This window comes from Aulonocara sp. 'chitande type north' Nkhata Bay, linkage group LG22, assembly GCF_057382095.1.
Source record: "Aulonocara sp. 'chitande type north' Nkhata Bay isolate Kocher_YH1m ecotype deep benthic linkage group LG22, A_spYH_male_GT1.1, whole genome shotgun sequence".
NCBI classification, from domain to species: domain Eukaryota; kingdom Metazoa; phylum Chordata; class Actinopteri; order Cichliformes; family Cichlidae; genus Aulonocara; species Aulonocara sp. 'chitande type north' Nkhata Bay.
The window spans coordinates 14,368,572-14,394,849 of NC_141364.1; the positions used below are offsets into that span (position 1 = coordinate 14,368,572).

At 41.4% G+C, this 26,278-nt stretch overlaps 3 protein-coding genes and 1 non-coding gene across 13 annotated transcripts in view; 3 read left to right on the plus strand and 1 right to left on the minus strand.

Annotated features, from left to right (window-relative positions):
- Positions 1–6,376, plus strand: part of ash1l (ash1 (absent, small, or homeotic)-like (Drosophila)) — a 42,433-nt gene extending 36,057 nt beyond the window's left edge. For 4 of the 8 annotated variants that reach the window (XM_086279986.1, XM_086279987.1, XM_086279989.1 and 1 more), the window contains 14 exons: positions 569–667; positions 904–979; positions 1,090–1,164; positions 1,324–1,392; positions 3,296–3,455; positions 3,548–3,631; positions 3,771–3,845; positions 3,967–4,062; positions 4,143–4,206; positions 4,296–4,366; positions 4,465–4,491; positions 4,571–4,679; positions 4,912–5,003; positions 5,727–6,376. In XM_086279986.1, the coding sequence (XP_086136112.1) occupies positions 569–667; positions 904–979; positions 1,090–1,164; positions 1,324–1,392; positions 3,296–3,455; positions 3,548–3,631; positions 3,771–3,845; positions 3,967–4,062; positions 4,143–4,206; positions 4,296–4,366; positions 4,465–4,491; positions 4,571–4,679; positions 4,912–5,003; positions 5,727–5,837 (1,208 nt within the window). In that variant the 3' untranslated portion in view covers positions 5,838–6,376. Of the gene's footprint in view, positions 1–568; positions 684–903; positions 980–1,089; positions 1,166–1,323; positions 1,393–3,295; positions 3,456–3,547; positions 3,632–3,770; positions 3,846–3,966; positions 4,063–4,140; positions 4,207–4,295; positions 4,367–4,464; positions 4,492–4,570; positions 4,680–4,911; positions 5,004–5,726 lie in introns of those variants that run through there. The other 4 variants (XR_015126820.1, XR_015126821.1, XR_015126818.1 and 1 more) reach the window with 3 other exon arrangements.
- Positions 6,377–6,901: 525 nt separating this feature from the next.
- rps27.1 (ribosomal protein S27, isoform 1) lies at positions 6,902–9,182 on the plus strand. Its single transcript, XM_086279995.1, has 4 exons — positions 6,902–7,045; positions 7,669–7,777; positions 7,887–7,997; positions 8,928–9,182. The coding sequence occupies exons 1-4, from the start codon at positions 7,040–7,042 to the stop codon at positions 8,954–8,956; spliced, it is 255 nt and encodes an 84-aa protein (XP_086136121.1). The 5' UTR covers positions 6,902–7,039; the 3' UTR covers positions 8,957–9,182.
- Positions 8,593–8,722, plus strand: LOC147303804 (small nucleolar RNA SNORA35). The gene has a single exon (XR_015127063.1). It is a non-coding gene; the product is annotated as a small nucleolar RNA SNORA35 (small nucleolar RNA).
- A 98-nt stretch (positions 9,183–9,280) lies between the features above and the next one.
- On the minus strand, positions 9,281–19,787 carry LOC147303805 (small conductance calcium-activated potassium channel protein 2-like). Of its 3 annotated transcripts, none has more exons than XM_086279992.1 (11): positions 19,271–19,787; positions 18,133–19,009; positions 17,823–17,918; positions 17,276–17,563; positions 17,014–17,049; positions 16,536–16,657; positions 14,734–14,875; positions 14,526–14,636; positions 13,911–14,032; positions 10,053–10,122; positions 9,281–9,926 (listed from the first exon to the last, which is right to left on the minus strand). In XM_086279992.1, exons 2-11 carry the CDS (start codon positions 18,988–18,990, stop codon positions 9,702–9,704), a joined length of 2,070 nt encoding a protein of 689 aa, XP_086136118.1. In that variant the 5' UTR covers positions 18,991–19,009; positions 19,271–19,787; the 3' UTR covers positions 9,281–9,701. The 3 variants fall into 3 exon arrangements, with proteins under 3 accessions (XP_086136118.1, XP_086136117.1, XP_086136119.1); XM_086279991.1 differs by having other exon boundaries at positions 9,281–9,932; XM_086279993.1 differs by lacking the exon at positions 17,014–17,049 and having other exon boundaries at positions 9,281–9,932.
- Between the last annotated feature and the right edge of the window lie 6,491 nt (positions 19,788–26,278).

Sequence of the window (26,278 nt, forward strand, 5' to 3'; positions counted from 1 at the left end):
ACTATATGCTTTGATTTGAATGTGTTTTCCACACATTACCAACATTTAGCGTTTTCAGGTGAATTATGGCTAACAGACCTAGCGTAGAAAAATATACTACTGGAGAGGCAGAGACTTAAAGCCCATATTGATGATAAAAATGTGTCAATTAATGAGAATGTATTGGCATCAGTAATCTAAACATTTGGAATGTTTCTGCACAAAATAATAAAACCTCTTGAGACCCAAGATCTTGTTTGGCATGCATGAGATGGAGCAGGTTGAGCAGGACAAAAGGTGCAGGGTCTCAGGAGGTTAAACATTACACATCTACAAACACAAAGAGACATGGAAGTAAGCATGACCATGAATGCTTCACTGGAATTTGTTGTTACAGAGTCACCAGGTCGTCTGTATTTCTTAGATTTCAGTCACACAGATATTGTAAATTATTTTACCAACCGTTGCAGTATTATTGTGGTCAGCATTATTTTGAATTACTCCTTGATGCTCATTCCTACAGTATAAACAGTAAATATAATTTATATGATCTCAGACTCTCTTACTAATAATAATTTTCCTCCTAAAGATTACCAGTTACAGACGAGTGATGCTTTTTTCTGCTCAAAGCCCTGCCTAACACTGGAGCTGGAGAGTAAAGACAGAGCCAGGAGCATGAAGGTTTCTGGTGAGAGGAAAAGAAGGCGAGGGTTTATAACTGTACTTGGCATTAATTCAACATTTAAAGAATTTGAGTTTCTGAGTCTGTAGTTATCACTGGTTACCTGCAGTCATATCATTCTATGTTGTGTGTAATGTCAGAGTTTGAAAGACATCATTGGATCTTGTTAATTGAGAAGTGAGCTCATATTATTGTTTGAAGCATGTGGTGAGAAAATGACTGGATATGTCATGAATGAACAGGATGGAGGGTGAATGAGCAGATTTTCCGAGTGCTAGAAAAGATGCTCCCCTCCATGAACCAGCTACAGAGCCTTGGGTGAGTAATGAGGTGCTGCAGGGAGGCACACTCCTGTTACAGCGAATGAGGTTACAGCTGTCACTGTTTTGTTCTTGTTTGTTGGTGTAATCTTGTCCACGGTTGTGCAGGTTTTGGCAGGCGGGACTGACAGATCGCATGGTAGTCGCCCTCATGAACACAATACCGCTGTGCTCCAGCCTCAGGTGAGCAGATACACACTGTCCCCCAAGCATTTTGCACCACATCACAACAGGTCCAAATGTGTTTTGACTTCATGCCAGGAAATTATGTAGAATAGCAGACAAATTTCGCTTTAGCACTGAGAGTTACTGAAACAGCCCCTCTGATTTGTGTTCACTTAGGGTTGTGGCACTGGAAGGCAATGTTCTTCCACAGCAGGGCTACCACCTTCTTCTTTCTGAGGACAGTGTGTAAGTAGCGTAACAGTCACACATGTAAACATGTTTGTAGTAGCCATTTGTTAAAAATCAGGTTCATAATCAAAACGCCACTGATGCACCGTGATTCATCCCAAGTTCAGGTCGTGCAGTGCATGGAGAAAATGCAGAAGCGCAAAAGCTACATCTCAACCTCTACAGGCCTCAGTTAGCATGTTAAATGTTAATGTTCATGACAGCAACAACATGGCAGCACAGCTTAGGTTTGCAAAGTTATGTCTGAACAAGCCATGAGACTTCTGGAACAAAGTCTTTTGGACAGAACACCAAAGTGTGAAACACAAATGTGACTCCCCTGCTCCCAAATAAGGGTAGTCTGTCGCAGGGTAACACAGAGAGACAGACAAACATTCACACTGCTAACCTAACCCTGGGACGAAGTTGGAGTACCCAGAGAGAACCTACTCATAGGGAGAACATGCAAAATCCACACAGAAAGGCCTGGCCAGATGGTGGATTCTAACCCAGGACTTTCTTGCTATGCAACAATCCTAGCCACATTACCACAGTCCAAACAGATTTATCTATTACAGAGTGGAAAACACTTGTTCATACAGCACTACTCTCCACAAAAACACACAGCTTAGACTGGTTGGGATGCTCAATACAAAAGTTTTGAGATTGTTTCAAGCTTATGAAGTGGAAATGTTTTGAAGCACTGACCCAAAGTATAGAGCTTTGTTTACAATAGTGCAACAGAATAGCATTAAGATGTGACAATAGCAAAAGCCGCCAGTAGGTGTCACTGTGGAGATGGGTGTCACATTGTTTTTGACAGTTCTGACAAAAACTGCTTCAAATGTTTCACAAAACCTCGCTTTATCCATCACGAGAATTAGAAATCCCTTTGTCAGGTCATAATTTAAAGTCGGCGCTTCTAACCTTCCAATAATTGAAAACATAGAGAGAAAAAAACTGAACAGCAGAGAGGAGAGAAAACAATACAAGTCATATAAAATTATGAGCTGGGTCATATTGACTCCACCTTATATCACTCTCCTCCACAAGAAATGCCTGATTTATATGAGATAAGACATCTGCCATAGTGTTATCAGTCTCCTTCAGATGGTGTACTCAGTGTTGAAATCTTGCAGCAATAAGGACCTGCATCATTGTTACTGAGCATTTGAGATATAAGCAGGGGATTGTGGTCATTGTGATCATCAGCGGAGCTGGTGCTGGAACCAAAGTACACCTCAGAATGTTGCATACCCAAAAGTAACGCTAAGGTTTCTTTCTCAGTTGTGCTCTAAATCATTTGGGGTTTCTTGAATTTCTTTGAAAAACAGCATACTGGATGATGAACACTTCTGTCAACCTCACTCTAATTTACTGTACCTGCACCATAAGCACTGGTGTCACTCTCTAGTTTAAAGTCATGAGCGTAATGCACAGCGGTTTCGGCAGAAACCAGGCATGGTGGTGGAGAGGTGATGATTTGGGCTTATTTTGCAGCCACAGGACATGGGCATCTTGCAGTCATTGAGTAGACCATGAAGTCCTCTGTGTACCAAAATATTCTGGAGTTGCCGTTTATGGTGTTTCTATAAGCTAGTGAATTGTGGCGTGTCGTTATTTTTTCACAGAACTGCATAGAGTCCTCATTTTTTCACTGTACCTGACAACAAAGTCCCCCCAAAAAATAAAATAAAGAAAAATCTTTTTAAAGCAATTTTGACAAGTGAGTAAGAAAATAAGCCAAAATAAAGCAAAGTAGCTAACAAAAAACATCTGCAAAAATGAAACTTTCAACATATTATAATTCTTAAACAACAAATTAATAAATAGCGACCGCAATGTTGGAAAACCCTCTTCCTGTATTTACACACCATTCTGCACACAAGAGCAGTTAATGTCATGCGTTTCTTTGATCCAGCCTCACTCACTTGTCTCTGAGAAATAACCGGATAGGAGTTGAAGGCGCTCGCCTGATTGGTTCAGCGCTTTCGACAGCCAGGTCTGCCAACAAAAACCTCCTGTCACTCAACCTGGCGTTCAACCGTATATGTGATGCAGGTGCTGCACTTATCGCTCAGGTATAACCCAGATCTGATGGCATATTCCCTGGTGTATGTCCCCTGTGTGACCGCTGAGCTGATGTCTCTGTCGCCGTCCTGTTTTGCCTCAGGGCCTGCGGCTGAATCGTACTTTGCTCTTTCTCTCGCTGTGCAACAATCAGGTTGGAGATGCAGGAGCTGCTCAGCTGGCTGCGGTATCAATTTACATCACAGAGTTTAACTGACAGATAATGCATTTAAATTAGCAGTTAAAATGTCTTAAATCATATTCATCTTATTGCATTATGTAATGTAATTTAATAAGCCTCCAGTGCTTGCTACTCCCCTTTTCAGGTACTTCGTGAGTTTGCCTTAACTCATGATGAAATAGTGGAGAGGAGGAAGCTGCTTCTGAAAAGAGTGCAAGCTGTAAGAGTGGCAGTGTCATTCACTGAACTGACTTTAATAACTAAGTGCTCTGAATAGCACTGCTTTCACAGCACATGTAGTTAAACCGCTTTCAGGTTTATTTTTGATCTGTTTTTTTCAGGCTTTAGTGAAGGATGAGCCTCTCCAAACATTAGCTGGCAGCACCACCTCACTGGGTGGCAACAAAGGAGAGACCACAGGCACTCCTAAAAAAAAGGTTTCATGTGAAAACTGACTTTTAGCAAATTCTTAAACTAGTGTGTGCTGCAAATCTTGTGCTATTGATTCTTATTACAGGAAGCAACCAGAAAAGACGAGAAACCGGACGCCAACAAAGACAACCAAAAGCCAAACAAGAAAAGTAATCGCTCCTGTCGCACCTGAAACACTTGTTCTGTTCTCTGAGAGATGACAGCTGTGTTTATCGTTTATCCCTGACATCTTTTCTAGCCACTGATACAAGAGCGTTTCAGGCTAGAGGTGGAAAGGCAGAGGGCAAAGAGAAGCAACATGCAGAAGAGGTAACGTTTTCTGTTTGCTGAGCATCATGTGGATGCACAACACAGTATAAAATTTCACTGGTTTCACTTTGTTTTTTTTCTTTTTTTTCCCCCTGCAGGATACATCAAATACTTGCCTGAATAAGGTTTGTTTGATGCAACATTTTGTGAAGCAAAAATATAATTCTCAATGATGGCGCTGATCTGACGGTTCTCCGTGAGCAGGCAGAGTTGGTGGATCCAGCAAATCCCCTGCTGCACCCGTCGGTGGATCCCAGGGACGGACAGGTCTTCATGTCCGGAAACACGACTCTTGTTTCCCTCAACCTGGCAGGTCAGCAGCTGTGGTGCATTTATCTGTGCTTCTCAGGAAAGTCAAAGCACAAAATCAAAGTCAAATTTATTTATATAGCACATTTAAAACCACAACTGTTGACCAAAGTGCTGTACATTTAAAATAATCAAAAGAGATAAAAACAACTTGCAGGACTTGTCTTTGACTTCTTGCAAGTGTGGACATGCATTATCAGGACTGAAATAAAGTCTTTTGGTGTGTGTTTGTGTAGGAAACAGAATCACAGAGAAGTCGCTGCCTCACTTTTTGGCGTCACTTCAAGCGCAGGGCAAGGGTGGAGGTCTGCTGCGTCTCTGTCTGCAGGTACGTAGCACTCACAGGGCACTCAAGTTGACACTGTACGAAACGTATTAGAGCCACATGAAGTTTTAAAAAAAGATTTTTTTTTTCTTTTCTTTTGCTTTTTGGAATTTTTGAGACTAAACGTGACATTTTAACATAAAAGTTGAATTTTGCAAATAAATCAGAAGATGACGTTTTTCTTTGTGTTTTGTGAATAAACTTTAAATGTCAGGAATAAAGTTGGCATTTGAAGGTGAATGTCACCTCTGACTCGCTCGCTTCATGCTCAGAATGCCAAAAATAGCACCTCCTTTCTGATCGCCACAAAAAATTGGACTTATTTTTTGACATTATTACTAAATGTTAAACTAAAAAACAAAGCAAAGCAAAAAGGCTTTCACATTTCAATTTTATTGATATGGCTCCAAGATCCTCCGCCTCTGTGTGTGGGCGTCTGTGCACAATTCCCCTGAACTGCATTTAGACAAAAAAATGACTTTAAAATCGTTCACAGCCGCTGTCATCACATTATTTATATTATATTATGTTTCAGCATTTATTAAAGTCTGTTTTGCTTTATTGCATCCTAGCTGAGTCTTTCATTAGTTGTTCCCATTTCATTCCATTTTACCTAAATATAAGTGCTGATTAATGTGAACATTATTTGCTATAATTTCTGATCTCTCTCTCTCTCTCTCTCTCTCTCTCTCTCTCTCTCTCTCTCTCTCTCTCTCTCTCTCACAGAGAAACATTTTCCCACCAGAAAATGAGCTTTACGTGAAGATAAAGGAAATGATGGCTGCCTCAGATCCAATGAAAAAAAATAACTCTGAAGAGGAGGGACTGGGAGAGTAGAGAGGCTGACAGAATGGGCCTTCACTTTGTCTTATAGCAACACAAATATGTGTATAATTGTATAATAATAATTTCAGCTGTTTAATTATTTGTCAGAATTAATTAAAGAGAATAATATGAGTGAACAGGGCAGCCAATCAGAACTGCGTAGATTAATTGTTTTAGTTAAGTCACCTTACAGTTACCAGCCATCACTCAGGTGACATGCACATTAGGTTTATTGGTGGTTCTAAATTGGTTATGGATAGATGGACATTGGGAAATGCTAGTGTCTTTGAGTAATACAGATGTTCTGCTACAGACTGTTTGTCTCCTGGATTTTGATGTTTTTTTCTCCAGGATCTGAACCATTATGGCTTCAGAATATGGTTAGAGGGATTTATATGATTTGTATCTCCTGGAATCAAACTGTGTAATCCACTATCCTGTAGTGCTGGGCTTTTAATTAATTAATATTCCATTCCGGTCCCATCATCAAACTATTCATTATTTTCCCTAAAAATAAATAAATAAATAAATGTAAAAGTTCCAATTTTGGAGTTACAGCTCTTAATGCTTTTTTGTACTTTACCTTCCACATCTGCTCCAGGTGTTCCTATATTCTTTATTTTCCCCATCATCTTAAATTTATAGTCATATTAGTTTGCTTTCATTTTTCTGGTGTCTGCATCCCACAGTTTGACAACCGTTGCCTTGGATGGTTCTTCACATTTATGCCTCTTCTGATGCTGAAGGCACATCAGTGGTGTCATTCCCCGAGGTGCCACCAGGGGGCTGTCGAGGAAAATTAAAACATAAACTGACAAAGGTTTAATTATCGTAATTTACACTCAATCAGTCTAATACCTGGGAAATCTATACTATATTTTATTTGATTTGGGAATATCCATAACAAAATTGTACACTATGTTAAAAGCTAAATATTTTTTTTACATATGATCAATAGTGTTTATTATTATTATTGCTATTATTATATTTATTATTACATATTATATGCGTTTGCCTTAAAAAGTTAAAGAAAATTTATCTTAAATAAATAAAGGCTTGAAAAGACTAAACAAGGCGGGTTTTCGACCTCTCCAAAATGGCTGCCATATCCTGATAAATTCGTCACGTCCGGCTAATGCTCAAAGGAGCTACCAATATGAACCTCTTGCTTCCGGTAATGCCTCCTTTTCGGCAGCGGCTATTTCCTCGCCAACATGCCAGTGAGTATAGACAGGCAGTATCGAAATGACATTTTTATAAGTTAACGGGCCTTCAGGGAGTCACCGCACGGCTCAACGTGTACATGAGAGACCGGCGATTCGATCGGTGCCGGTTTGAGACATATAGCCGGGTTTTGGACTGAGTTTGGCGGGACTAAATGTTCCTATTTGGGCGCATTTGCGAGCGCATTGTGATACAAGATGGCTGCGCACACACCGCAAACATGGAGCCAGTTCAACGACCGATGATACAGCCTCGAAAATCCAATATTCAGAGCTATATTTTCGCTTTGCTTGGTGTCTTTTAGAGTGGCCATCGACGTATTTTACCGAGGATGTTTGACTATTTGGGGAACAATTCGTGATCGATGTAAATGCGCACGTTGGGTTACCTAATCCAAGAAATGTAGGCCGATCGTGGAGCCTGAACGTGCACGTAGCACGAGCAAAACATGGCAACTGAAGCGTTTTTAAGCTAAATAATAAAGCTAAATGTCCCTGATAAAGCGCCCTTTCTTTTGAATTTGATAGCTTGGTATTTTTATTTAATTTTCTCTAATTGCTCTCTATGAGTTGAATAACGCTTACCCTCTTTTATTTCCTCATTTTCTTAAATCTTGTAGCTCGCAAAAGACTTGTTGCACCCGTCCCCTGAGGAGGAGAAGAGGAGGCACAAGAAGAAGCGTCTTGTTCAGAGTCCCAACTCTTACTTCATGGATGTAAAATGTCCAGGTACGCTTTCTGTACACACACACACAGGTCACCTGGGGTTTGAGTTTTACCTGTGAGCGTTTGCGGGGGTTTGAGTTTTGGATTATCGACCATTGTGATTGTTTTGCAGGATGCTACAAGATCACGACGGTGTTCAGCCATGCTCAGACAGTCGTGCTGTGTGTGGGCTGCTCTACAGTCCTGTGTCAGCCCACCGGAGGCAAAGCACGTCTCACAGAGGGTCAGTATTCATCTACAGCAGGGGTGTCCTCCGATGGCATTCAGTGGCCTGCTGATATAAACACAGACTGTATCATGCATTTTTTTTTAAATCTATTTTGGGGGGTTTGTGGTAGAGGCAGAAATATCTAGAATGGGGATGATTTTTGCACTTTTAATGGGCATGCCACTAGACGAATTACAGGAAACGTGAGCCTCAGGCTGGGGTGTTCGTCCTGTCACCCATTTTTCCCCTGTGCCAGAACTTTAATACGCTTTTAGTGACTGAGGTTAGTCACACATCCAGACTCTGTTTTACTGGTAATACCAAATTCGTTATCAAAGTGATGCTGCTATGTGTTATTCCAAACTGGAATATAGTTACGACTGGAATAATTTCAGACATTTAAAGCCTGGAATAGCAGATAGGCTACAGAACTATAGATGTCATCAAATAGCATTCAGAAAGTGCAGGACATCAACATCCAGGAGCTGATTTTGCTCTTTATGAAAAATAATGCTGTTGTCTTGTTTCTTACTGACAGAGGTGGGTGTCATTAATCTGGAAATGCCGATACAATTTTGTGTGTTGTTTCTAAATCATTATGACGTTTTGGCCGCACTGCTAAGTGACTGGACTTCCTCTGTCGTGGTCTTGCAGTCTCATTCCGGTGCCAGATCAACCTCAGTTTGCAGAAGGGTTGAGCTAGACTACTGGCTCCCCCCTTTCGAAGGCTGAGAACAGATTATTTACCGCCCTAAAGCTAGTGAGAGTGCAGATTTCAGGGTGGCTTGTTGAATTAGTGTACAGGGAATGGGGAAAATTAAGGCTGACCTAATCAGTCACATGACTGAAAGCAATGACTCTTGTATTGGTGCTGTGCAGCACAATGGCAGCATGCTATGCTCTGCATTAATCCTGTAGCCTGACTGTCATTGTCTCTTTTGGCAGGGTGCTCATTCAGGAGGAAGCAGCACTAGCTGTCCTCCCCGGAGCTGAAGGGGAGAGGAGGGGATGGACCGGTTGATATCAGCGCCTTCGAGACGGCAGCGGCGGCGGACCCTGCGGCCCGATCGGAAACGAGATCTGGAGGCTTAACGGGACAGCAGATGGATTTCCTCTGTTAATGTTGACAGATGGTTTGTTGCTGTAACTCCACCCTCCAACCCTGTCTCTCTAAATAAAATGTTGTTTTGGCTAAAGGAATGGTTTGTGTGTCGTTGTTGTTTTGTTATTTTAAGCTGGAAAATAAAGGTTGTGTTGTCACCTTTATGATAAAGTAGTTCAGGTTACGGTTGGATTTTTATTACAATAGCAAACTGCTGGACTTTATACACATTTTATTACACAATCAGAAAGATGCAGCATTTACAGAATAAAAGCTGGCTTAGTTTATGCATTTAGTGGAGCTAAAAGTATCTCCTGGTTATTTTGATCATGGACAACCTAAGAAGGTGAAATATTTCAGAAGTCCACATCTGATAAGTAAAATCTTCCTGCAATAAATTCAAATTAAGCTTATTGGGCAAAGACGGTTTAATTTTCATTTTTTTTTATTGCTGCCACAGTACTAACTTCTACATTTTAAAGTTATTTCTGCTACAGAAAATATATTTTAATACAATTATACATCTCTTTTCCCTTTCTCTTCAAGTCTGTTTAAGCTGCAGTAAAGGCAGATAACTTCTTCTCAAGCGTCCTTAGAAGCCTTCGTCTGCCATCCCTCTACCTGTCTTCTCTGCTCACGCTTGCAATCTCCGTCTTCCCCTCCCTCTCCCTGAGCAGGTGGCGGATGGAGGAATTCTGTGTGGACAGTGTGCTGGAGAGGAGCGGCATCAGGCTCCTGAAGCCCTCCCTCAGCTCCTCCACACTCTTCTCCAGAGTGTGGATGTGTGTGTCCAGATCCCCCCTGCAGCCCTGCACCTCCGACAGCACATCATACATCAGGTTCTGCATCTTCGTATAAATCGGTGCGCAGTTAGGGGAAAGAAAAGAAAATTGTATCAGCAATTAGATTCTTTTATTTCTTTTTTGGGGTGTTAGAAGGACACGTGTTGCCTGCACTTCCTCTCATACCTTGTTAAGGTCCACAAGTGTGTTCCCCTGGTCAGCAAGAATTCTCTTCTCCATCTTCACTTGCCGCAGCCTGGAGATAAAATTGCTTGGTTTTATGACATTGCTACTTTTTCATTTTAAGACGAGCAGTAATTTAAAGGGTCAGTCAGACACATGACCGGAGAAACAAGCCATAAACGCGACACGACGTCAACAGATTTTATGAGGACTTTGGTAGAGAGTAGCTCCCATAAAACAATTTAAAGGCATCTCTCTGGATTATGCAACGGCACCAAATGAAAATCTTCCAAATTTAGCAAGGAATGGTTGATATAAAAGTCAGCATAACTTGTGGCTTGAAGGAACAATTGCAGGCTAAAATGTACTGCAAGGCAAGGCAAGTTTATTTGTATAGCACAATTCAACAACAAGGTGATTCAAAGTGCTTTACAGAGACATTAGAAACAAGAACAAATAAAAAGCACGATTTAAAATTGAATAAAACAAGCAAATAAACTAACTAACTAATTAACAAACAAACAAACAAACAACAGTATATAAAATCAAAACAGATAAAATCAGAACAGTAGATAAAATCAGTAGTTAAATGTAAGTTTTGAAATTTAAGCTTAAAGTGTGGATTTGGTGCTTTATTCAAATGCAGCTGAGAACAGGTGAGTCTTCAACCTGGATTTAAATAAACTGAGTGTTTCAGCTGATCTGAGGCTTTCTGGGAGTTTGTTCCAGATATAAGGAGCATAAAAGCTGAATGCAGCTTCTCCGTGTCTGGTTCTGACTCTGGGAACTGATAAAAGACCGGATCCAGATGACCTGAGGGATCTGGATGGTTCATACTGGGTCAGGAGGTCATTGATGTATTTTGGTCCTAAACCATTCAGAGCTTTATAGGCCAGCATCAGAACTTTAAAGTCTATCCTCTGACGGACAGGCAGCCAGTGTAAGGACCTCAGAGCTGGACTGATGTGGTCCACTTTTTTGGTCTTAGTGAGGACTCGAGCAGCAGAGTTCTGAATGAGCTGTAGTTGTCTGACTGATTTTTTAGGTAGACCTGTAAAGATGCTGTTACAGTAATCAAGCCTACTAAAGATGAATGCATGGACTAGTTTTTCCAGGTCCTGTTGAGACATCAGATCTTTTATCCTTGAAATATTCTTGAGGTGATAGTAAGCTGATTTTGTTATTGTCTTAATGTGTTTTTCTAAGTTTAGGTCTGCATCCATCACTACACCCAAATTTCTCGCCTGGTTTGTGGTTTTTAGATGTATAGATTGAAGTTCTCTGGTGACCTGTAATCGTTTTTCTTTGGCGCCAAAGACTATTACCTCAGTTTTGTTTTTGTTTAGCTGGAGAAAATTGTGGCACAACCAGTCATTGATTTCCTCAATGCATTTACCAAGAGCCTGTACAGGGCCTCGGTCTCCTGGTGACATTGTGATATATATTTGTGTGTCATCTGCATAGCTGTGATAGTTTATTTTGTTGTTGTTTATAATCTGTGCCAGTGGGAGCATGTAGATGTTAAACAGAAGGGGTCCCAAGATGGAACCTTGGGGAACTCCACATGTGATACTTGTCTGCTCGGATGTGAAGTTACCTATTGATACAAAGTATTTCCTGTTTTCTACGTATGTTTTGAACCAGTTTAGTACAGTTCCTGAAAGACCTGTCCAGTTCTTCAGTCGTTTGAGTAATATGTTGTGGTCAACTGTATCAAATGCTGCACTGAGATCCAGTAAAACTAGGACTGTAATTGCAGCAGTAGACAAGAGTGATATAGTAGTAATCAAGTGGCTTTTATTTAGAAGAAATATCTTCTTATAAGGTGTGGCGGAAAATCCCCAAGTGACAAAGCTGAACTTTTGCCTTTCAGAGACAATGTATATGGACACAAATGGCACCACTCCTTGGTTTTCACTTCATTTTGGTTGTTTCCATTTTTTACACGGGCTGGGCATCTAATTTAAATGACCTTTCATTGAATTCATACCTTAAATTTGTCATTTGCTTCAGATGACTATGTAGGAGAAGACGTGACTTTAAAGGACTCGATTCAAACTGGGCGGTTCATTAGAAATCCTAAATCTGTTTTACAGTTAGGGCCGAGATTTTTTGATAATGACACAGTTTGTATAGTTTTGCCTCTGTACATCACCACAGTGGATTTAAAACCAAATAAAGTGTGACTGAAGTGCAGATTTTTAGCTTAAAATCAAACTATTTTGTACACAGTCACCCGTTTTCAGTCCAAGAATTATTGGTCAACTATAAGTTTTAAATAAAAACATTGTTTTTAATACCTTTCATACTTATCAAACATTGTTGATTCTGTTCATCTGGACGTAGCGTTTTCAGTGGGAAAAGCCTTTCGTCACTCATCCAAGTGACTTCTTCAGTCTCATCTTATAAACAGTACATTTGCACAATGATCAAAACCAGCCCACTGAATGAACAATGGGCTGTGAGGCCGGTTCCTTGATCATTAAAATGCAAATTGTCATGACCATTGATCGACGCTACGTCCAGATGAACAGAATCAACCTTGTGGGATTTACTTACCTGGATGTTTGAGCATGCATCAAGACATTGTTTTTAATACTTGTGGAAGTCGCTTGTGAGTCTCTCGGCCTTCGATTTTGCGTGCAATAACTGAAAAGCATGCTCTGTTGGGTAGAGATCAGGTGACTGGCTTGGTCATTGAAGAATATCCCATTTCGTTGCTTTGAGAAACTGCAAAATTGCTTTTGGAGCTTCCTCTGGCTCATTATCGATTTGCACTGCAAGGCACTGTCTGATCAGCTTTGCAGCATTTAGCTGAGTCTGAGCAGAGAGTACATCTCTGCACACTTCATCTGTACATTATCAGTGTAACCAGTGACCCGGTTACACTGGCAGCCATACATGCCCATGCTGTAACTCTTCCTCCAGCCTGTCAGACAGATCACGCTATATGCTTCGGATTCGTCTTGGCTTCATCTGTCCTAAGAATTGTTTCAGAGCTGTGCAGCTGCTTTTAGATGTTTTCTGAGTCTAATCTGGTTTTCCTATTGAAAACTGTGGTTAGCGCCTTGTTCTAAACCCTCTGTATTTACATTTGTAAAATAGTCTCTTGATTGTAGACTTTGAGACTGATGCAACTGCCTTCTCCAGAGTGTTCTTAACTCGGTTAGGTGTTGTGTTGGAGTTGTTTTAAACGAAGGAAATTAATTTGTGATCATGCACCCAAGTGCTGTGGTCTGTTAGGCCCTTTGGTGCTGCTGAGCTGACCAGCACTTTCCTCCTTTTTCACAATGCACCACGTTGTTGATTTGGCCACTCCTAAAGTCTTTGCAATCTCTTTGCTTACATTTTTTTTTCTTTTGCCTAATAATGACCTCCCTCACTTGCACTGACATCTCTTTGGGCTTCATGTTTAAAATTACAAGTTCAGCACTTTGAATCAACTTCAGATATTATGTTTGCTTTATTTTTCGCTGAATGACGAGGGAACAGGCTTCACCTGGCCATAAAGCTTCTTATCAGTCAACTGTCCAGTTACTTTTTGAGCCTCTGAAAATGGTGAACGGTGCATAAAAACAACTGTGATTCCTAAACAGATTTTAATACTTTTGTAAAACCTCTTGTATGAAAGCTTAAAGTCTTCAATCACATCTATGATTTGAAACTGTGTCCAACCATTTATGGAATTATGGACCTAATACTATATTAGAGAGAATGAGGAAGGCTGGAGGAGGAAAGTAGATCTATTCATTTTTTAATGGCACATAATTTAAAATGAATTTAAAATGAGCGGCATTCAATCATTTCAGGCAGTGATTGATAAAGAGGTTATTATTATTATGTGTGGGTTAAGTGCCTTACTGGTGGATGGCCAGGAGCAGCTTCCGCTGGTGCATGCGGACTTTGGTGTGGTCTTTTAACAGCTTAGTGTGCTTGTAGATAAGCCAAGTCTCTCTCAGCACATTCGCTGCAGCAATTTTTATCTGGTGAAAAGAAGAAAAATCACGAGGAGAGTTATTGTATGTTTATGCACAAAATCTTAAGAGTGCTGTTATTTACAGCACATGCTGAAAAACGCTGACAAAAGCTGGAACGAATCCCAGTGCACCATGAGGAAATTTTTAAAATCGAAAATGAGGAAAAAATCGAGTGAGCCAATTCCTCCATTTTCCAAAATGCTTTTTGAAAAAAAAAACTTTATTCATTTAGTATCCATACAGAACAGGAAAAAAATAATGCCAATCATAGCAAACTGATTTTATTGGAAGATGATGCCACTCGTTTTGAAGATTTTAAGTCAGATTTGTTTGTCCTGGATTTTGAGTAAAATAAGTCAATATGTGGTATCTGATATCAAATCCTGCATGGTACGGTGTACAAACAGGAAAGAAGTGAAGCCTTTGAATAATATCTCTTACTTTTGGACATGTTTAATCATCAATAACAATTTTTAAAAAAGGAGATACTAGTATTCACCCTCTTGGAGATGTGTGAGTCCATCATGAAATTGTGAACATGTTTCTCCGCCCTGGTCAGCTCCAGCTTCCTGGCAACCACTGCCACCACCAACACTGTGCAGCCGGCTCCCTGCAGGAGTCACAAACGTTTAAACGTTCAGATTGAGATTTGCATTCAGAGTCAGCGCTCGCTCGTTACAGAGACAACTATCCACCCTCTGCCTCACCATTATCCCTGTGAGAAGGCAAATGCTGCGTCCACAGTAAGTGTGGGGGACCACATCTCCATACCCGATAGACAAGAAGGTGACGGAGACCATCCACAGGGCCTCCATGTAGTTGCTACTCAGGTCCCTGTAGTTGTGGTGTCTGCAGAAATAAAACAATCTACTCACACTGATATCTGTGCACAATCCCCTGTTTTTTATCCTAGATTTACATATAAATATATACTGGTATATATATTTTTTGAACCTCTGAATTTATGTTGCATTTTACCAAAAAATACTACTTTTCATAAGGCTTATGTCTGCGTGGGTTCACAATCCCGCATGTTATGGTATTCTTAAGTGCTTGAAAAGAAGGCAACTGGACGTCTTGGTTCATGAAGACATTTAGACTCTCATGTTGGAGGGTATTTCACCACTAAATAACTGACAGAGAATCCCAGATATTTAAATCCTACTAGGAGGTGTCCTGTTGGTGGTTGTCCTGATGGTGGTTGAGCCAATCATGGGTGTTGTCACATGAGCTAAGGTGTGAAAAAAGGCCAGGGTTAAGGTGTAAAACGTCGCAGTATCAGGTTAACGGTCACATGTGGGAAGGTGTGAGTAGTGCTTGAACTGCCCAAGAAGGGATGTCAAGACTGTATTTTAGGTGGCTGATACCTGGTGTCAGCCACCACCTTTGATCAGCGATAGTTATTCACAGTAGATGGCCTCCTTTAGAGGTAGAGGTCCCAGGAATCGTCAGTGCACTGTACAGCAAACACTGCGCTGTTCAGTTTGTGTTTGAGTGCTGAGATGCACACCGGCGTATTACCTGGTCTGAAGTACACTGGGGCAGTGATGTTGTTCCATCTGTCATCCTGTTTCTCCTGCGTTGGTTTCTGAGGTTTTTTCCTTGCCATCTCCATCAATTTAACGAAGGCCTGGTTAGGATAACCACATGTTTAAGAGCTTTCATTATGTGTGTACATCCCTTTTTTGTCCACGCTGCCTCAGAAGGGTTGCAGGCTCACCCCATGTAGGTGGTTGCAGTCAAAGAGCAGGTCATGGTCTGTGTTGAGGTTTCCATCCACCTTCATGAGCACAGCAGAGTCTAGGAATGGTAACTTATCATCCTTGGTATCCTCCCAGGTGAAGTTAATGTTTCTGTTCACTCTTCTTCTTCAGTTTCAATTTTGATCCAGCTGCCAACCACATATCGGAACCAGTGAGTAGCTTGTGGTTGTCCCTCTGAAAGAGCCCGAATCTTCCTCCATGTAAAGGTAATGGTGACACTGGGAATAGCACTTTCATGTTTTTGTCTGTAGAAAGAGGCAGAGGTCTAATGGGGTGCAGATCTGATCGTTTTGGACAGATGGTTTGAGGGAAGAGTAAAGGAGGCCCACTGTGAACGACACCAGCTATCAGCCACCTACAATGCAGTCTTGAGACCCCTCCCCCAGGCTTTTCTGCCTCCGCACTCACATCTTGCCTCAGTTGACCTCAATAGCTCACATGATGGTGGCGTGTCTTACAGAGGTTTGCACCTCAGAACTGCAGACACCTCTTGTACGCGAGGCGAAATGTCCTCACGTCTTCAAGATCACTATCATATTCAAAATTAGCAGCATCATAGATTAGCTGATATTTAATCTTGTCAATATCATGCAGCCTGCACAGATAAGGAACAGTGGAAGAAAATTGGATTTGCTGCTGCCAGTGGGAAGATTTTACTACTACTCTTTATCTGCCAGAAGTTGGGCGAAAATGAAACGTTAGATATCCCAGAGAGCCGGAGCCAGTCTACAAATATCCTGACATACCTCTCGCAGACATGTAAGCCCCATGCCGCCACAATCCACAGAGAAACACTGAAAATCATCAGCACGGTCCCGGGGTAGGTGGTCATCAGTGTTTTCCCCACAAACCGGGTGTTGAAGTGTATCTGAAGATCACAAACGGGATACGTTACATCATAATTTGACATTAGGGGCCTACTTAACCAAACTATTTAGGATAGCACCTGTCAGATTATGATTATATAATACAGAGGACATGAGGGATAAGAAAACTTGTTCTCAATCTGGCTTGACACATGGATAGTAGGTTTGGTATTGCAGAAGCAGGGGACAGAGGTTGTTTTCATCACTCTTAAATAGCATTAGTAAGGGAAGGGATTAGGCAGGTGGGTATTATCAACTGTGGAAAAGAAAAGCAGACAAGTAAAGGAGAGCTAGAGAGGGACATAGCCAACATGTGAAACCACAGGGGTTCATTGGGGCAAAACTGTGATAATCACACCTCAAGTGTCACACCTCTACAGACCTCTCGGCCCACCTAGACATAAGACATAAAGAGATGTGCATGAAATGTTTATAAAAGGAAGCCCAGACCCAAATCATTATCCAAAATATAGACTTAAAATTCCACGAATCCTGCTCCAAAGCCTAGAATTTCTCTCCTTCCTTCAATTTATATGCGTTATGATCTCATCACAGTACTATCCAAGCCAGATAAGCCCAAAGCCAGATTCTGCAGGGGGAGCCCAAAGGTGACTTCCCACCTTGTTCAGCGCCCCGATACTGCGAGAGGCCGTGTCTGTGAAGAGGCGGCTGTGCAGCATCATTGCCCGACCGAGCAGGTAGAGCCTCAGGAACATGGGCAGAGCCAGGACGATCTCCAGCTCTGTCTCTGACAGTGTCATGCGGGTCTTGACCTGCAGGAAGTAGGCCTGCAGACCCACTGGATAAGGATGAATGGCCACCACTGCCAGCTCCAGGACTATCAGAGCCAAACGGTCCGTTGTCATGGCAATCCGCCAATCCTCTGCACCAATATCATGAACGTAGAGCTGCCAGGGGGATCAGAAGAGTGCATTAGTGTGCAAGCGATTTCTGTGAAGAACTGTGCACAGTTTGTGGATCACAGCACAGAACGAACTATAAAATTATATTTACTGTCTTTTCTCTGAGTCAGACTTCTAAAAATACTTATGATGAATAATCTGAGACTCAAAATCACCATTTGGTTTTATTATTTTAGGCATCACGAACTATAAAGGCTGCTGATTGGTTGCAAAGACAAATTTCCAAATGTAAAGAACAAGTTACCTGCACCTCACACCAGTGATATGCTATGATGAGGCCAATCAGGATGAGTGTAGTAAAACTGATGACTGACTTGAGTGCCAGGGAGTAGATGGAGCTCTGTGGGTGACACACACAAATATGACATCTCTGTCAGCTGATGACCTTCATTATGAAGTTCAGGCTATGAAAAGATATCAACAGTCATAATCTTATATCCATGTATGTGCATAACCACATGCTTGATCTTCCTGTGCATGTTTTCTATAACACTTTTACAAATCTTTTACAGGCTAGAGTTCCCGCCCACCCCCACACTCCCTTCCTCTCTGACCTTGCTGTAGATGCTCCAGGAGAGCTCCGTCTCCATCACCATCACCACAACACCGAATATCCCCACCGCCAGGGCGCAGTCGTTCAGGCGTTGCCTCCTCAGAAACAGTGCCCTCCTGCGAACCAGCCGCCAGCCGATGTTGTGGGACCTCCGGTACCGGTCGTCGTCGTCATCGGTTTTGTGCTTTGGGCTGGTCTTAGGGCTGCAAGTGGGGCTCGTGCTGGGGCACTCAGCTCCTGGCAGCAGGCCTTTTGCCTCACACGGATCCTGACGATGTTCGGTCTCCTTGTTGTGTTGCTGGGGGTTGTCGTCCTTGCTGGTTATTATTATCTCTGGAAGACTCTGGCGGTCTTGCATCTCCACAGAAACGTTACCAGACTTGCGTTGACCTTGACCGTCGACATCCCTGATTTCTCGGGGTGACCTGCAGGGGCCCTCAAAGGGTGACCCACAGCGAGCAATCGGCACATCAGTGAAAGATGTGACTTTTTCCTGCAGTCTGTGGCATCCTGAGAGTTTGCCTTTGCACTGGTGGTTTCGGTCTTTTTGACCTGGCCTACTCCCCCCTGACCTTTTCTCACCCTTCTTCTCTTTCCCTTTGGATTTGTCTCCCCTTTTGTTGCAGCGAGGAGATGGCGTGACATAAAGGTGGCCGTTGTATAAAGGTGTGGTGGCCATGGCCTGGGTTCTGTCCAGCCACACGGGGTGCTCGGCTGCTGTTTGGACCGTGTGGTGAATCCCACATAGAGGGGCACACGCCTGGGGCTGAGGAACCATCCTCGGTGGCAGGATGGGGCGCTGGACATCCACCTCATCTCCATCTACCATTGAGGAGGTCATGGAAGGGGGATGCTCCATGATGAGAAGGCTAAACAGTCTTTGAAAGAGGGTTAGAGAGACAGATGACGATGTTAGACAACATGGGAAACCACTGGATGCGGTTTGAAAAGAAGCTTCAGTCACGGGAAGCTTAGTGAAGAGATTTTATTATGGTTTTTACATTTGTTGTATTCACATGATCATCATAGAGAATAACTAAAAAAGCAACAAAACTATAATTTTTTTAAAACATAAAGTAATCAAAATGCACTAGTTGTGTAAGCTCCAAATGTTTTCCTTTCACATATTTTGTTCTTACCTTTCGGGTCAGTGTTCCCAGTCTGTAGCCAATCCACTGCAAGGATGAAAAAAGGCCTTAAGTCTGAGTTTAATCTGTTTATTTCCCTCCTGGTATTTCAGAGTTGCATCTCAAGGTCCTGAAGGTCACATGTGCTTAAATCACAGAGATCCTAAAGTGAATATCCAATATTCAGATCATTAAAAATTTCAGGCTGGAACACCAGTGAGCCGTGGTTTGTTCGGATCAGAATATTCCAAACCTCCGCACTCTTCACGCAGTCTACGAACTTCCCAGAAATCCATCAGCAGCCTCAGCATCACGGAGCTCCTCCCATAAATTTAAGTGAAGTTTATGAACTCCTGCATATGACGACATATACCCACAGATATCCATTACATTTTCAGGCTTTTATTCCCGTGTTTGACCGCGTTTCCCACTGCGTTAATGTCCGCTGTCAGGGCATCTTCCTCAAAGCTGGAGGGGCTTAATTACCGCAAAGTCTCTAAGTTGCAGATGTTGTGTGGAGCAAAGGCAAAGAGAGAGTCATCTGTCATCAGAGCTTTTTTTTTTTTTTTAGCTGGGATTGACAGACTTCATCCTCCCTATATTTGTGTGTGTGTGTCTGTGTGTGTGTGTGTGTAAGAGGGAGCGAGAAAGGCTGCTTAAATATAGGTGGCCTAGTGTCAGAAATAAGCCTGAAATTATTTAAAAGTCATAAGAAATGAGACTTCATTAATTGGTATCATTATAGTGAAGGGAGGAGTGTGTTATGCAATCTTTTTTTTCAGAATAAATCTAATCTTCAAAATGGAATAACAGTCAATTTGAAATCAGACAGAAGATTAGATTTGAAGATTAATCAAGCGAGACACAGATCTGCTGCTTATGAGCTTATGAAATATCAAATATGTCACTTCTGAATCGAACAATATGCACAGAGCACAGTGAAGTATTAAGTATTAAAGTCATAACAATGACATTCGGCGTCATCTAAATCCTTGTGACAGATGGGTCTGCAGATAATAGACCTCCCTCCAAATGGAAAGACCCAAGGAGCAAAGTGTGGGCGGAGCGCATCCGGATAGTGGCAGGATAAAGAACGGCATTATCTAATCTGAAGACAACATGTATTTGAAGACGGCCTGAAACACAAGAACGGTGTTGCTCTTGGTGCGGAGGGGGAGTGACAATATAGCCCTGGTCTGATCATCCATTCTGAAAATGTACTTCTTTATTATACATCCGCCCAGATGTAAAATAGATTAATGCTGCTAAAACTACTCTGATTAACTCTTAGCCAGAGACTTAGACAGATGCTGCTGTCTGGATTTCTTTGTTTTGATTTTCTGCAGGCAGTGAGTTCCCGGTTGCCTGAGCCCCGGTGCATGACTGTCAGCACTAAACTGCCTTTGCAGATGGTTTGTGGTGAATACAGCCTGCACCTGACGCACTCGGAGGGGAAACGACTCCAAAACATCCTAAATATGACTGTTTGGTTGGATTAAACAGAGCAAAACTGGTTCGGGAGACAATACAAAAGTTCTCAAATTATGTTGTCGTTTTAATAACAGGCTACTGAAAGGATATATGCACATCTGCAAGGCTTCAAATTAATTCAAGCTTGCTGCCAAGTGCTTATAAATCCTGTCCGCTCTAGCTGGTAGCTAAGTATGTCAATTCTTCTTGCCTGTGTGGCCAGTAGCCAGCACATCTTCAATTAGTCGCTTCTCCTGCAAATCATCCTTTGGTTGTTAAGAAAGTGAAACCAAGCTGGGGAATTTGGAGTGCATTAATTGCTCTGGATGGTAAATGGCAAATCTGCATCGTGGCCTGAATCTTTTAGTGAGTGGGAGTTCATCCTCTGGACAGGATATTAATTACTTAAGTCTCATCTGTTGGGAAACATTAGTTAACCTAAGATGCACACATCGGGCATACAGTTTTATTCTCAAGGTTAAACATCTTGTTTATGGTTATAGAGTCTGACATTTACTTTAATACTAGCCACTTTATTAGGTTCACTTGTTAAACTGCTGCTTAAAATAAATATCAGCTAATCAAATGGCAGCAAGTCAATGCATTTAGGCAACTAGACATCATCAAAATGATCTGCAGAAGTTAAATCTGTGTATGAGAATGGGAAGAAAGGTGATTCCAGTACATGTGATATGTTTTTTTTTAGCACCAGACGGGAAGGTCTGAATATTTTAGAAACTGCTGATATGCTGGGATTTTCCCTCACAATCATCTCTAGGGTTTACAGAAAATTATCAAAAAAGAGAAACTATCTGGTGAGCAGCAGATCAGGTCAGAGGAGAATGGGCAGACTGCTTCGACCTATTAGGAAGGCAACAGAAACTCAAATAGCCATAATCCAAAAAGTTGCATTACATCACACTCACTATTCAGCCGAGTATTCTTAGCTGTTGAAATGTTTCCTGCCGGCAAACACTGGAATATGTTTGCACATTTGTTCCCTGTTGTGAACAGCCCTCCTTTACTTTGTAACCACTGCAGCATATAAAGACAAACAATTGCTGTCAGATCAGCTTCAGCCCCTTAACTCAGTCATTCTGTGCCAAACTGTTTTGCTCTGAACTTACCACTTACAATCAGCGGCGCAGTTTGGACTGAATTTGCATAAATGTCACCCACACACAAAGAAATTACAGGTTTTAGTCCTCCAGTTAATGGCCTGAGAGATGAATAAAAGGTATGAATGAAACATACCTGAAACAGCAGCATGCTGGGCGGCTCAGGAAGGAAACGCTTATAGATGTGGTTAATATATCCTGAATAATCTTTTGACTAATCTAAACATGAAGACATTTAAAGCCTCTCAAGTGATCTAATCGTTTTCCTTTAGTAAGTTAGTCAGTCTGAGATGAGCATTGCTGTGTCTTTATGTCTTTATAGGTGGACAATCTTTCCAGTAGTGCGGTCTTAAGCGAGTCCATACACAGCCCAAGAATCATTTCATTTAACAGTAAGTAAAAACAAAAACACAATATGTTTATCCTTTATTACTCTATTAGGTACACCTGTGGAAAGGTTTTTGGTGCCAGACGGGTCGGTGAGTTCACTGTATTCAAATGTCCTCCACAGTCACAAGATCTTAGTCCAATAGAGCACCTTCAGGATGTGGTAGAACAAAAGATTAAAATGTTGGATGTGCAGCAAACAAATCTGCAGCAACTGTGCTACGAATTAAAGAAGTTTTAAGGGCAAAAGGACGCCCAATCCAGTACTACAGAGCTGCACCTAATAAAGTGTCCAGTTAGTGTATATTTAAATGGACAACATATGATATTGGGCAAACCTGTATTATATTACATGGCAATTATTTATTTTAGAAACTTCAGAATAACAGTACTGAAGAGTAGAAAAATACTAACCCCACTAAGATCAGCAAAAGGTAAAATGTATTAAAAAGAAGAACAATCTACAGAAAAAATGACCCAGAAAATAAGGAGATATTTAAAAGATGTTTTTGACAAAGGATAGATGTTGTATGATGTAAATATCAAGCCAAAACCCCTGAGTGATAGAGCTGTGATATTTAAAATTAATAGAACTTACACAGTTATCATTTTTTTTATATTTCCTCTAGTTTTACTGAAAAGTGCCAATCAACTCACTCATTCATATACCGGTACTACTTTAGTTGCTATTACTGTGCTATGGTTTTGCTACAAAACAGGTTTTTTTTTTAGTAGTGACACTAGCCAAAGAAATGCAAGCCCTCTGCTACTTTGTCCAGAGTTAAGAACTGAGCTGGTGACAAAGGGTAACCCTGGAAAAGTCAAACATCATTGATTGATCAATAATTGTACTAAAGTTTGTTGACACAGGTTGCCAGTGGTGGAAATGTGCATTTTGGCATTTTATGGTATGGTATGCTAGTTTATTGTTTTTCCATGAGGACTGTAGAGGTCTGTGAATTTCAATCGGCAACTGCCTGCATGAGGTTTGGTCCGGCTCCTGAAATTCAGAGAAATGATCTCTAATTGAAAAGCACTGCACATGTTTGAATAACCATTTCATTATTAAAACACCTTCATTGTCCAATTGGGGTTTTACATTTTGTCGAGTGAGAAAGTACAAAGCCTGCCCTTGTAATCAGAGATCACCCAACGTCTGGCTTAAACCCACAACTCTGAGATTAAGAGTCTCATGCTCTACCACCTGAGCTAACTGGGCTATGTCATAATATAATAAATGCAATTATTCCATCTGAAATATGTTTTTCAGAATGCACTCTACTTACAAAACTCAGTAGTTTGTATGACCCACATGCTTGTATGCATGCCTCACAATTTTCCATCTGAAATATGTTTTATGATTTTTAGGGGGGAGGCTAAAATTATTCATTGGTCATTGATATTAGATTAAACTCCAAATACTGTGTAAAAGATAATGAGGTAGTTAGTTCAAATTTAAAAAGCTAACATAGTTCTTTGGAACAAAAATATATTTTTAGCATGGCATGTTTGATGATGGCAATTTTTATTTTATGAAATAAGCAATACAGTGGGGCAAAAAAGTATTTAGTCAGCCACCGATTGTGCAAGTTCCCCCACCTAAAATGATGACAGAGGTCAGTAATTTGCACCAGAGGTACACTTCAACTGTGAGAGACAGAATGTGAAAAAAAATCCATGAATTCACATGGTAGGATTTGTAAAGAATTTATTCGTAAATCAGGGTGGAAAATAAGTATTTGGTCAATAACAAAAATACAACTCAATACTTTGTAACATAACCTTTGTTGGCAATAACAGAGGTCAAACGTTTACTATAGGTCTTTACCAGGTTTGCACACACAGTAGCTGGTATTTTGGCCCATTCCTCCATGCAGATCTTCTCGAGAGCAGTGATGTTTTGGGGCTGTCGCCGAGTAACACGGACTTTCAACTCCCGCCACAGATTTTCTATGGGGTTGAGGTCTGGAGACTGGCTAGGCCACTCCAGGACTTTCAAATGCTTCTTACGGAGCCACTCCTTTGTTGCCCGGGCGGTGTGTTTTGGATCATTGTCATGTTGGAAGACCCAGCCTCGTTTCATCTTCAAAGTTCTCACTGATGGAAGGAGGTTTTGGCTCAAAATCTCACGATACATGGCCCCATTCATTCTGTCCTTAACACGGATCAGTCGTCCTGTCCCCTTGGCAGAAAAACAGCCCCATAGCATGATGTTTCCACCCCCATGCTTCACAGTAGGTATGGTGTTCTTGGGATGCAACTCAGTATTCTTCTTCCTCCAAACACGACGAGTTGAGTTTATACCAAAAAGTTCTACTTTGGTTTCATCTGACCACATGACATTCTCCCAATCCTCTGCTGCATCATCCATGTGCTCTCTGGCAAACTTCAGACGGGCCTGGACATGCACTGGCTTCAGCAGCGGAACACGTCTGGCACTGCGGGATTTGATTCCCTGCCGTTGTAGTGTGTTACTGATGGTGACCTTTGTTACTTTGGTCCCAGCTCTCTGCAGGTCATTCACCAGGTCCCCCCGTGTGGTTCTGGGATCTTTGCTCACCGTTCTCATGATCATTTTGACCCCACGGGATGAGATCTTGCGTGGAGCCCCAGATCGAGGGAGATTATCAGTGGTCTTGTATGTCTTCCATTTTCTGATGATTGCTCCCACAGTTGATTTTTTCACACCAAGCTGCTTGCCTATTGTAGATTCACTCTTCCCAGTCTGGTGCAGGTCTACAATACTTTTCCTGGTGTCCTTCGAAAGCTCTTTGGTCTTGGCCATGGCAGAGTTTGGAGTCTGACTGTTTGAGGCTGTGGACAGGTGTCTTTTATACAGATGATGAGTTCAAACAGGTGCCATTCATACAGGTAACGAGTGGGGGACAGAAAAGCTTCTTACAGAAGACGTTACAGGTCTGTGAGAGCCAGAGATTTTCCTTGTTTGAGGTGACCAAATACTTATTTTCCACCCTAATTTACGAATAAATTCTTTACAAATCCTACCATGTGAATTCATGGATTTTTTTTTTTCACATTCTGTCTCTCACAGTTGAAGTGTACCTCTGGTGCAAATTACTGACCTCTGTCATCATTTTAAGTGGGGGAACTTGCACAATCGGTGGCTGACTAAATACTTTTTTGCCCCACTGTACTTAAGTTAAGAGTAAAGCTAAAGGATAGGTCCAGTGTGCTTTCAAATGGTCCTAAAGTAAGTAAATACTTATACGCAGAATATAAAAAACTAACATTATATATAGGAAAAATGTTAATTTAAACGATAAATCATACGCGTCTCAGACGTCTATTTTACAATAAATGGGACAGTAATTTACTAAATGAACATCAGGCTATATTAAATAAGGATTAAAACTAGACACTGAGATCCTAAACTCATAAGGAAAGTGCCCACTGAGACTATAAATCAAGTGATCAGCTGGCTCCTTTTCTCGCAGACTTCTGTGCATCTGATTTCTTTTTAAAGCAGACGAGTCGCCCCCTGCTGCTCAGTAGAAAGAATGCAGGTTTAAGCCACTCGGTGACTTCGCTTTTTTTTACCCGGGCAACTTCCATCTTAATATTCAATCAAGGCTGCTCCCTGACTCCCAAAGAGAGATGTGGAACAGATTTTACACTGAATGCTATTCCAAGCTAGTCTAGTGCCAGCCTTGGGATTGGCACTGGATGAGCTCGTGACCGCCTGAGGCTGTGTTTGTGTCTCCTCCTGTCATGGATCTTTAGTGTTGGACCCAGTCTTTTGTATTTTTTAGAATCCTAACTTCTGTTTATCATTAAATATGTTTGATTCTTAGTTTGTTTAGTTTTTCCTCCTTCCTTTGTATTTGTCTCTTGTTACTGGTGTGTACTGCTTGCATTTATTCTTTAGTTTTTTTTAATCTTACCTCCACAATATTCCGAGTCCTTGTTCCCCAGTTTTTCCTTATCCTTAACTGAGCTTGCTTTTCCTTTGTATTGTGTAAAGCAAATATACTAACCACTAAACCAGTCTAGATGTCATAAATGAAGCTACAATCACATTTTTGAT